The sequence below is a fragment of the Uloborus diversus genome, chromosome 7 (assembly GCF_026930045.1).
Source record: "Uloborus diversus isolate 005 chromosome 7, Udiv.v.3.1, whole genome shotgun sequence".
Classification (NCBI taxonomy): Eukaryota; Metazoa; Arthropoda; class Arachnida; order Araneae; family Uloboridae; genus Uloborus; species Uloborus diversus.
The window spans coordinates 134,192,837-134,205,787 of record NC_072737.1 but is presented as its reverse complement, the minus strand read 5'-3'; the positions used below and the strand labels follow the sequence as shown (position 1 = coordinate 134,205,787).

Here is a 12,951-nt window from a genome sequence, read left to right as displayed (position 1 = left end):
TCTTTCTAGGTATTTCATTTGTTTCTCTCCCCCCCCCCCCCCTCTCCGCAATCGGCTGTTTTGCTAAACATTCGATTTCGGTTAATCAGACGGACCACATCGGATCGTTTTTGATCCCAGTCACTTTTTTTTTTTTTTTGAATTTCAATAAAAAACTGATTTTTTATACTTTGGCAAACTCTGGGTACCACAAAGACATCAATTTTTTGTGCTGTTTTAATAAATAAGTAAGCGCGCGCTTTTTTTTGCATGATTTTCTTTTTGTTAGGGAATAAGATTGGAGGTTAGATCAAAATAAATAGAGATAGATGAGAAAATTTAGAGATGGATCGAATAGGTAGATAGATATATGTTGTGTACAAAAAATGTTTTTTTTCTTCTTTTTTTTTGTTTTTGTTTTTGTTTTCGAATTAATACTTTTTTTCTTTAAATTTGCATGGATCTAGAGAAAGATAAATCTACAGGTCGATGTACAGTGAGAGATAGACAGACCCGTTATTTAAAGAACAAGAACGGGGGTTGGGATTGCTGGGCGCCGCTACGATTTGAAAACATTGTTAATTACTGTCAGAGGTAGATACGCATAGATCGTATAGATAGATAGATAGATAGACAAATGCAGAGGTCGATATAGTAGATGGACAGCAAGAAAAAGACATGCCCGTTATTTAAGGAACTTCAACGGTGGTGTCAATGCTCACCCCCCACACACACACCATGACTTTGAAAAAACAATGCTATTCAAGTAAAAGTGGAAGTGTTTTTTTGTTATTTTTTCGACAAAATATTGCATGAAAGAGAGCAAGCAGTTTGTGTCTCCCTCCCCTCCTTTAAAAATATGCTAAACGAACGGAACTTTAGATAGATCTAGAAAATATTTTATTAAAATTAATAATGATATAGATTGATTGATACCAGCCACGCAACTTATTTAAGCACCCGCCGAAAGGCGGCAACATTGGCGTAAAAAGGCAGATGATATATTGATATATAGAGAAAAACATTGATTAATACCGTCGCTAAATTGTCTATGCAGCCGCCGAAGGCGACAACCCTGGCGTAAAAAGCGGACCAGCTGGTCGTCCGAAGGCGGCTAGTACATATAATAAAATAAGATGTTTGTGTGTGTGTGTGTGGCGCGCATCTCGGAGAAAACGGTAAGGCCTAGAAAGATGAAATTTGGTATACAGGTGTAGTTTTTTGCTGATAGTTGTGCACCTCGGGCTTCAATTTTTGATATTTTAATTAGAAAAGAAAAGTTATTTAATGTTTTATGTGATTTTTAGCACTTTTTAGTACTTTTAACCTCACAGACCCCGAACCAATCGCGCCAGACAAATATTTTTTGTCCTATAGTGTCGAAAATTTCATTTCAAATATGATAGAACAAAAAAATTTTGAAGATAGAGCAATTTTTGTATTTTTTATGAATTTTTGAAAAAACCTTTATTTTGCATTTTTTTTCTTGGGTTCAATTTTTTTCTAAACGCATCCCGTGAAAAATATAATAACCTCTTTTCTGTAATTTTACTATGTAGTAGCCAGAACATTTCGTCCTCTACAGAAAAAAAAAGTTTTCAAAAATATTCAAAAGTTTTTTTTTTACAATTTTTTAAAGGAAGAACGAAGATATGAGCTATCGCTTCAACCGAAGATCTGCTTTCCGCTGACCGCTTCGAATATGACGTTACGCACTCAAGTGATCTAAATACGTAACTTGCTTTTTTCTGTTCTTTCCTTTCGAAGGATTCATTCGCTTTTTTTTTCTTTCCAGGTATTTCATTCATTTGTTTCTCCCCCCCTCCCCCCGGGTGTTTTGCTAAACATTCGATTTCGGTAAATCAAACGGATCACATCGGATCGTTTTGGTTCCAGTCACTTTTTTTTTTTTTTTTGAATTTCAATAAAAACAATGATTTTTATACTTTGGCAAACTAAATAAATAAATAAAGCCCCCGATTTTTTGCATGATCTGCGTTTCTGTTACGGATTGGCGGTTAGGTTAGGTAGATACTGAGATAGATAGAGATTGAGTGGACAAAAAATATTTATTTTTCTAATACTAAAAAAGATAAAAAAAAGTTTGGTAATTACTGTAACAGGTAGATATGCATAGATCGTATAGATAGATGGAGAGATAGACAAATATAGGGGTCGATATAGTAGATGGACTGCAAGAAAGAGACATGCCCGTCATTTAAGAAACTTCAACGGGGTGTCAATGCCCCCCCCCCACACACACCATGACTTTGAAAAAACAATGCTTTCACATAAAAGTGGGAGTGCTTTTTGTTATTTTTCGACAAAATTTGCATGAAAAGTACGCCGTATGTGTCTCCCCCTCCTTTAAAAGCATTCCAAACGACGAAACTGGAGATAGGTTTAGAAAATATTTTATTCAAACTACTAATGATATAGATAGATATAGATTGATTGATACCGCCACGAAATTTTTTTAAGCAGCCGCCGAAGGTGTCAACATCGGTGAAAAAAGGCGAATGATAATATTGATATATAAAGTAAAACATTGATTAATACCGTCGCTAAATTGTCTAAGCAGCCGCCGAAGGCGGCAACCCTGGCACAAAAAGGCGAATGGCGTAAAAAGGCGGACCAGCTGGTCGCCGCAGGCGGCTAGTAATTTGAATAAAATATTTTCTAGATCTGTCTCCAGTTTCGTCGTTTGGAATATTTTTAAAGGAGGGGGAGGGGGGACACAAACGACGTACTCTTCATGCAAATTTTGTCGAAAAATAAACAAAAAGCACTTCCACTTTTATGTGAAAGCATTGTTTTTTCAAAGTCATGGTGTATGTGGGGGAGGGAGGGGGCATTGACATCCAATGTGCAAGCAGCCACCTACGACGGCTGTTTGGCTAACTTGTCATTTACCTTTTGACTTCAAGTTTGCCGCCTTCGGCGGTTGTTTAAATAAATTTGGCAGCAGTATTAATCAATCCATCTCTATCTTTTTTTTGTGCCATTCACATTTTTACGCCAAGATTGCCGCCTTCGGCGGCTATTTACCTTTACAATCTATCTCTACATTTTCTTATCCATCTCTATTTATTTTGACCTCTTCACCCATTTCCTAATAAAAACAAAGAACACTCAAAAAACTGCCTTTTTTTTATTTAAGTAGAGCAAAAAAAAAAGCTCAAATTCCCCGTAGTGTGCAAAAAGTAGCGTTTGACAAAGATAAAAAAAATCTCGCTGTTTTTATTGAATTAATGCGCACAACTATGAAATGTAACGTAATATAGATACAGCGAAAGGTCCAGCTTGGGAGGGGGGGGGGTGGAAAAAGAAATAAATGCAATCCCTAAATAAAACAAAAAAAAAAAAAGGAAAGAAAAAAAGTAAGCGCTGCCGAAAAAACACGTGGTTATCACGTCAGAAAATGTAGAAGTAAGCTATATAGTAAAAAAAAAAGATTAACATTGCTTGCGATTAAGATTTCATCGTAAATATCGAATCGAAATCCAAGTAGTGACGTCACAGGCATAAAAGATTGAAAAACGCTTTTTTCGACTGATGCGTGAAAGGACATGATGTGTTCAGCATTAAAAAAATTGTAAAAAAAAAAAAAACTATTGCGTATTATTAAGAACTTTTTTCTTCTGAAGAGGGCAAAATGTTTTTACTATTACCAACTTAAATTTCAGAAATGAGGCTTTGTACTTCTTGCAGGATGATATTAGAAAAAAGTAAAACCCAGGAAAACATGCAAATTAAAGGTTTTTTCAAAAATTCATAAAAAATTCAAAATTGCCCTATCTTCAAAATTTTTTGTTCATCATATTTAAAATTAAATTTCCGACACTATAGTACCAAAAATATTTGTCTGGCGCGATTGGTTCGGGGTCTGTGAGGTTAAAAGTATTAAAAAGTGCTAAAAATCACATAAAACATTAAATAACTTTTTTTCTAATTAAAATATCAAAAATCGAAGCCCGAGGTGCACAACTTCAGCAAAAACTACACCTGTATACCAAATTTCATCTTTCTAGGCCTTACCGTTTTCCCGGGATGCGCGCCACACACACACAAACATCTTATTTTATTATATGTACTAGCCACCTGCGGCGACCAACTGGTCCGCCTTTTTACGCCATTCGCCTTTTTGTGCCAGGGTTGCCGCCTTCGGCGGCTGCTTAGACAATTTAGCGACGGTATTAATCAATGTTTTTCTTTATATATCAATATTATCATTCGCCTTTTTTCACCGATGTTGACACCACCTTCGGCGGCTGCTTAAAAAAATTTCGTGGCGGTTCAATCAATCTATATCTATCTATATCATTAGTAGTTTGAATAAAATATTTTCTAAACCTATCTCCAGTTCCGTCGTTTGGAATGCTTTTAAAGGAGGGGAGACACATACGGCGTACTTTTCATGCAAATTTTGTCGAAAAATAACAAAAAGCACTCCCACTTTTATGTGAAAGCATTGTTTTTTCAAAGTCATGGTGTGTGTGGGGGGGGGGCATTGACACCCCGTTGAAGTTCCTTAAATGACGGGCATGTCTCTTTCTTGCAGTCCATCTACTATATCGAACCCTATATTTGTCTATCTATCTATCTATCTATGCGATCTATGCATATCTACCTGTTACAGTAATTAACAATCTTTTTTTATCTTTTTTAGTATTAGTTAGAAAAATAAATATTTTTTGTCCACTCAATCTCTATCTATCTCAGTATCTACCTAACCTAACCGCCAATCCGTAACAGAAACGCAGATCATGCAAAAATCGGGGGCTTTATTTATTTATTTAGTTTGCCAAAGTATAAAAATCATTGTTTTTATTGAAATTCAAAAAAAAAAAAAAAGTGACTGGAACCAAAACGATCCGATGTGATCCGTTTGATTTACCGAAATCGAATGTTTAGCAAAACACCCGGGGGGAGGAGGGGGGAAACAAATGAATGAAATACCTGAAAAGAAAAAAAAAGCGAATGAATCCTTCGAAAGGAAAGAACAGAAAAAAGCAAGTTACGTATTTAGATCACTTGAGTGCGTAACGTCATATTCGAAGCGGTCAGCGGAAAGCAGATCTTCAGTGAAGCGATAGCTCATATCTTCGTTCTTCCTTAAAAAATTGTAAAAAAAAAACTTTTGAATATTTTTGAAAACTTTTTTTTTCTGTAGAGGACGAAATGTTCTGGCTACTACATAGTAAAATTACAGAAAAGAGGTTATTATATTTTTCACGGGATGCGTTTAGAAAAAAATTGAACCCAGAAAAAAATGCAAAATAAAGGTTTTTTCAAAAATTCATAAAAAATACAAAAATTGCTCTATCTTCAAAATTTTTTTGTTCATCATATTTGAAATTAAATTTCCGACACTATAGGATAAAAAAATATTTGTCTGGCGCGCGATTGGTTCGGGGTATGTGAGGTTAAAAGTACTAAAAAGTGCTAAAAATCACATAAAACATTAAATAACTTTTTTTCTAATTAAAATATCAAAAATCGAAGCCCGAGGTGCACAACTTCAACAAAAACTACACCTGTATACCAAATTTCATATTTCTAGGCCTTACCGTTTTCCCGGGATGCGCGCCACACACACACACACACAAACATCTTATTTTATTATATGTATAGATTTCCCATAAAGTTACACCCACTAAGGTTCTTTTTACCTTTTAGGTATATTTTTTCAGATAAATTAATGCTTAAAATACCAAAAGATAGCAGTCAGTATGTCAGGAGAAGTACCAGTGAAGTACTTTCCCGAGTCGCATTGCACAAACGGTTACCCCCCCTCCCAAGTCCCCCCCCAAGTCCCCCCCAAGTCCCCCCCCCGTAATTTCCGCTCAGGATGCTGGATGTTTAGGCATTGCAGAAGGCATGAGGACGTGAATGAATCAGCATGAAAAAGTGCTTGAACAAAGGTTTTATAGTTAAAAGTTTGGTTTCCAAGTGGAGACTTCATGTTCATGAATGATGGAGTTCTGTTTCTTGAAGCTTTATCTGTGACCAAAATTTTGAACCCAAAAAATATGTAAAAACACTTAAACGGCATGAAAATAGTCTATATATGAGTCCAATAGTGAATATCTGAACCATTAAAGAAAAAATTAAAGAAATAGACTTTCACAAACAAGAATTGTCTCAAAGAAGGACTCATTCAAACTTGGCACCATGACAAGGAAATACAAATTAATTGCCTAAAACTTAAAAAAATGCCAAGATGGATCGAATCTTTATTAAAAAAATAAAAGGATGCCCCCTCAGTGTTAAAAACATCAACATTAAAAAGATAAAGTAGTATTTGTTTGGTATAACAAGGATTTAATATAAATTTCGCAATTATTGTAATACAATTTGTGAAACAGATGATTCTTCATAAGCATACAATGTCTTAAAAAAGAATCCAAAAGTATCCTCAATTTTAGCCACCTATGTATTATGCAAATAAGCAAAACTATCTGAGATTTTGAGTGATCTACGTATAAATCAAATCATGTTTTCAAAACATCACGAATACAAAGTGAAAGTGGTTTTTCGTATCCGTACCTTTTATTAAATTTAGCCTTTACCTAAGAACTGTAGTAAAGGTGCGAAAAATTGATCGGCAGATGCCTGAAAAATTTATCTCAAAACAGCAAATGGCATTGCATAGGAAAAACATATTTCCCTTTTCCTGGCCCATAAAAGGTCTGTGCAAGAAAAGAAAAAATAATCCGATGCTCTTCTCGATAAGTCACGTGACATATGACAGGAACTGCTGCCGACAGATTATAAATAGAAGATTTTCGTACTTTCAAGATGCATTCAAGAAAAATAAGCTTAAAAAGAAGTTGAATAAACTTGAGGTTTCGAAACAACTTATGAATTGCTCAACTCTTTCTTGATTACTTTATGCTTTTCTTTAATTAATCGGCTCAAAGTTGTCAACATAGTTCACTACATTTTTGTTGGTATGCTTGAAATATGCTCTACATTAAAAATAAATGCAATTTTTCTCTAATTTAAGCAACAGTGTTGGTGGCTTAGTGAAAGGCTGCGCTATTATTACTAAAACCAACAAAATGCAGAAAAAAAATACTAAAATTAGTTTTAATGTTCAAAAATGTAAAGCATTTGTTTACTGTTAAAAGTTTTACTTTTTAAAAAGGTAAAATAATTTTTTACTTCATCGAGCAAAAAAAAAAAAAAAAAAAAAAGAAAAACTTGAATACTTTTTTTAAATTCCAATCTAATAAGGACTCTCAAGAAGATCTTGCAGAATTAAGAAACCATACATTCTATATTCTTTAAACGGTTTACTTTTTTTTTTTTGAAAATATCAATACAAGAAAATTTTACTTAACAGTACAGCCGAATAAAAGAATCATTAAAAAAAATGTTTGTGTTTTCCTAAAGGGAAGAAAATCGCTTGTGCAGTGCAAAAAGATGCAATAAACACAGCAATAAATTGAAAATTCAATAGCGACTGAAAATATAAAATTGCGATTACTTAAGGCTGGTATCAAACCAATATCACTGAATCGTTACGTACACAGTGCGTAGAAAAGGTGACTGATTTAATATTTGCGGAACTATTAGCGCTATGTGTGAAAGAATGATTGCATTAAATGCACGTACATTTCAATTATTATCTGGATTAATTTCAAAGCGTTGACAACATCGTTTGAAACGTGATAACGCAAATTCTAGAAGAGGTCGCTTGGCCTCGGTAGAAAAAAAAATGGAGCAGCACGCTAACATTAAATTCTGTTTTAAATTGGGTAAAAGTGCCCCAGAAACATTTGAATTGATGAAAACTGTTTATGTTAGTGAAGTACTAAGTCGTAAGAATGTTTTTAAGTGGTATGCGAGATTTCGTGATGGTGGAGACAGCTTAGAAGATGATACAAGATCAGGTCATTCAGTAACAGTTCGAAATGATGAGAACATTGAAAAAGTGACCGAAACCCTACAAAATGATTGTTGTGTCACTACTCGACTCATCGAAGAGGTTACTGGCATACCTAAATCCCCTGTCCATCTCATTTTAACTGAAAATTTAGGAAAAAGGAAAGTCTGTGCTCGCTTTGTACCGCGCACATTGACTAACGACCAAAATCATTGCAGAGTGGAACACTGCAGAGACATGCAACAAGCGGCCACAAAGGATCCAAACTTTATGGCAAACATTGTAACTGGTGATGAAACCTGGTGTTTCAAGTATGAACCACACAAAAAATGTCAGAGCGCGGAGTGGAAGAGCCCAGAAGATGCCAAACCCAAAAAAAGTGCGCATGGAAAAAAGCCGAATCAAGACTCTCCTCACACTTTTCTTTGATTCGAAGGGTATCATCCATAAAGAATTCATGCCAGAAGGTGAATCAGTTAATGCTGCTTACTACTTGAGTGTTTTGAAGCGTTTATGGGCGAGAATTCATCGAGTTAGACCTGAATACCAAAACCAAGGGACATGGTCTTTTTTGCATGACAATGCGCCAGCACACAAAATCTTGATGGCACGTAACTTCTTGGCCAAAAAAAGTATTGTGGTGCTTGATCACCCTCCTTATTCCCCTGATTTGGCTCCAGCGGATTTCTGGTTGTTCCCCCAAATTGAAATTGGCAATGAAAGGCACACATTTTGCCACAGTTTCAGATATTCAAGCAGCTACGACGGCGAAATTGGGGGCAATTCCAAAAGATGGGTTTGAAGAGTGCTTCAAAAAATTTCACGATCGCTTCCAGCATCGTATTGACTCCCAAGGTGTACATTTTGAATAAATCATCTTGTAAACTAGAAAAAACTTATGTATTGTACCTTATTTAAAATCAGTCACCTTTTCTATTGGACGCACTGTGTACACTAAGGTTCGCTATGCTAAGATGCAATCAGAAAACCCTTTACCAGATCAGATGCAAAATTGAATTTATCTTCTTGTAATGAACTTCTCTTCCAACTTGCTCGTTTCCAAAGATTTTAGGAAACAAAATATCAATGCATCGTATTATTACATATATTTTGATATAAATATAAATGCAATTATAGGAAATTAGTTATGTTACTTTATTAGTACAGTTAGTCAAAAGCTGAGTTTTTTTTCTTCAGCATTTTGAAAACAAACTAGACTAATATATAATGATTGTACTGCTGTAAACACCCTCTCCTCTTGTGAAGGAAGTTTCTTTGAGACGAAACTTCGGATTAAAAACTATCTTTAAGCTATCGCACATTGTGCATATAATTTTCTTTACTTATTATAATTGAAAATCACGGAATTCACATTATAAATACATTAAGGAATCTCGAAGTAAAAAACATCATTTAAAATACTCGCAAGAATTTTTTAAACATTTTATTTTTGAACTTTTTTCTGCGAAATTAATTTACGTGAGAATTAAATAAAATATTAGAGGTGTTGAGATGAACAGGTACCAAACGTCGCAACAACGTAAACGTTGCCATATTTGCGTATGCCGCTATTCGAGAAGGTAATCAGACATTTAGGAATGCGATTGCAGTATCCAGCGTGGATCGGAGCATGCACGGTTGCTCGCATGCGCAGGAAAGATCATAGGCTCTTACAAAGATCGCCGTCCAGTTGACCGCCTCTTTCCAAGTACGAGGTCTTCTAATTGTTGAATTCCTTGAGCACAGGAGCATCATTAACTCTGATATGTACTGTGAGAATCTTCAAAGTCAATGCAGGTTCACCAAGAACAAAATACCAGCGTTTTTTACGAAGAGTAGTTCTGCTCCGTGATGACGTGTCTCAAGATTTACCCAGGCGGAGCTGGCCAAGGTCTATTGGGAGCAGCTTGATCATTTGCCCTACATTTTAGATCTGTCACCCGGCGATTTTTATTTGGAAAAACATTTGAAAGGGAAGAGCTTTAACTCAGATGTCGAACTCGAGGATACTGTGAAAGATTGGGCCTCATAACTGCCACATATATTCTGGGAATAGGGAATCCGTGAGATCGTGCTGCTCAGGCCTATGGTACATACTTCATAACATGAAGTATTCGTTTAGACCCACAGTATCGCTTGGTACCTTTTTTTTTATTTGAACACCCCTTATTTAACGTTACTTTTGTGTAACTCACTGTTCTTCAATAGAGCTTTCCCGTTCTTCGTGTAAAGGTGTAATTAGCCAAATATTATTGGCTCTTTAATGATAGTTCAAATAGCATTTAGTTCCAATCAGAAAACAATAGGAACCTTTTGATTAAAAAAAATGCTCACAGAAATCGAATAAAATTTTGAAATATTACTTTAAATAAAAAATAGTTGCATAAAAATCATTGTGATAATGGAATCGCTGATTTTGAAAAGGGCGTAAGTCACCAGTAATTGATTTTGAGAAAACTTGATAAAACCGTTTATCTCAAGTTACAAATTAGTTATTATAAATCTATTGCAGTCGTTCCAAAGGCATTGCTTTTACATATGTTCAGTGAAGTTTTGGTTAATTTCCAATTTAATTTGGATCAAATAGCGAATTTACTAATTAGATGACTTTCGCCCTTTTCAAAATCAATCGGTTTTTGGCAGTAAAAAAATATTTTATTTGCACTTATTTTAAACATATTTTTAATTGTATAAATGTTACAAATTGGTTGGTCTTGTTAGAAGCGGTATTTTTCCCAAGAGAGGATCATTTTGTAGAATCCATGGTGTTATTCGGGAATGTGAAAGAGGAGCTTTCTAATGTTAGTCAACTTCTTTTCATTGATGAGCACCTGATCAGTGAGTGTATGCTGGCGTAGTTGGTAGATCGGGGATGTTCTTGACATTCAGGAGTTTGTAACTGTTGTAGTTAAGAACGTCAATCCGGTCAAAAGCAATAAGGATCCTAAGTGTTGAAGAATCAAACACGTACATCTTGTTGGAACTGACCCCCCCCCCCCGGAGAATAAATCGTGATAATCTCTCTTCTGGCCCGGGCGGGTCTATTTCAAAGGGACGCAGGATTTCTTATAAAACTCTGGCCACCATTGACTGAAATCTTTGACTTCTTTCGGGCGTAGCACTTTGACAGTGAAGGTATCCTTACTGGTAGCCAGAATCAATGCATGATATTCGTCAGGGACGTAGATGTTTTCTCTGCTGAAATAGGGGTACGTTTTTGTGGGAAATGATTTAATATACTCCACTATTCGGTGGATTTCAATGGCGAAAATTTTAAAAGTTTGGTCGAGCAGCTTGAGCACGCAGTTCTTTTGGAGTGTCTCCTCCTCTTAACAACCCCTGTAAACGCCTTAGCTTCTTTTCGGAGACGCTGTGAAGACTGAGAAAAACCTTTTGTCAAACAGATACTTTTTGGGAGCCCTGCATGACATGATAGCTGAAAGTGGACTGCCTCATGTGGTTTTCTTTTCTGTTACGATGTTTTTCGACTTCATGGTGATCAACGAGGGATTGAAAATAGACGTCTTGTATTGTCTTTGATTACATAGTGTACATATTAGCAAGGACACGTTTCTCTGAAAAAAATGAATCAAAGCATGTTTCTGACTCCTTTTTTATGTTTTTTTTTTTCATTTACTTTGTCCATCATTAATGTTTAAAAAAAATACCTAGGCCAAAACAACGTAGATAATGTCGACGTAATATTGGTAAAATAATGATGCAATATCGCGAAATAGTGACGGAAGATTACCCACTACAGTTCATAAAACACTGTAATACAAGAGAAACAAAAAATATCACCTTGCACAACTAGCGACATCTATTTGAATTTGCCAATGAGTTTGAAAAGGGCGTAAGTTCAATGACTAACGCCCTTTTCAAAATCATTGCAAATTTCCCCTCCATTTTCTCAATCACTTTTCATACAAACTTATGCCGTTTTTAATCTCATTTAGTAGGTTTACGTTCACAGTACCGTTTCCCATTATTATCTCGATTTGTCAAAAATGGTGACTTACGCCCTTTTCAAAATCAGCGATTCAATTACTCGGCTGGTTTTCAAAGTCGGTCAGTTGATAATCGGCCAATTTGCGTATCGGTGCATTACTCGCTATTATGTACTACTTATTGTAAAGGAAAAAATATCCCTATTCAGTTGGTATAATCTGCTATTTTTATACTAAGCTTCATTTATTAATTGCTAAATATGGTAAAATATTTTCAAATTGTAAAGTATCTCTTTTAGCTTCGTTTGACTCACTAACAACGTATTAAATTCTTTCTTTTAAACATACATAATAAAATATATTTTATTTGCAACATCTTTAGACTCATTAAATTAGTAAAAATTTAATGCGGTTATTTCTAAATTTTCAAAACTTTTTATCGTTTGCCTTCTTTTCAAAACACCTGCTGAAAGCATAGGAAGATGCTGAAGAAATATGAACTTCTTCTCACGATAATATATTTTTTCTTCGATAATTCATAACAAAAGCAATCTTCAGAGCCAAGGAAAATGTTTTTCCGTTCTTATCTTGATAAGTCGAGTGATGTATGAAGCAAAAGAAAGTTCTGCTCCCAGAAGTTATAAATAGACGCCGGACTGACATTCCATCATAACAACTGCAATGACATAGAAATGATTCTATATTGTCAAATGTTTTTGGTGCGTAATATTTTCAAGTAAATTAAGATTATCTCCATCTTTCTTAACATTGCTTTAAACTTTATTTACACTACACTAAATTCATTGATTATCAGCACATTAGAAACTAACAATAATGGTAATAACTTTTATACGTAATTGTTTTACACCAAAGAAAACAGGATTGTTTAAGCATACATTTTTTATCAAATTAAACTTACTTTACTTATCAAATTAAATTGTAGGGGAAACCCTGCTAAAGTGGATACCCCGGGCAAAGCAAATTTTGCCTATAACTCCCAAATAATTAGTTGGCCGGCAGCCGCGTTGTCATAGAAACGGTCGCCTGTTGCCGCTCCGTGTGCGGCAAACACGTTGGGATGAGTTCGCGTCACGCGACGCCAGTGACCGAACAAAGTATGTTTTGGAGAAAACA

At 35.1% G+C, this 12,951-nt stretch overlaps 1 protein-coding gene across 1 annotated transcript; it reads left to right on the top strand.

Annotated features, from left to right (window-relative positions):
* The first annotated feature begins 7,702 nt into the window (after window positions 1–7,702).
* LOC129226895 (protein GVQW3-like) lies at window positions 7,703–8,299 on the top strand. Its single transcript, XM_054861523.1, has one exon. It carries the CDS (start codon window positions 7,703–7,705, stop codon window positions 8,297–8,299), a length of 597 nt encoding a protein of 198 aa, XP_054717498.1.
* The last annotated feature ends 4,652 nt before the right edge of the window (window positions 8,300–12,951 follow it).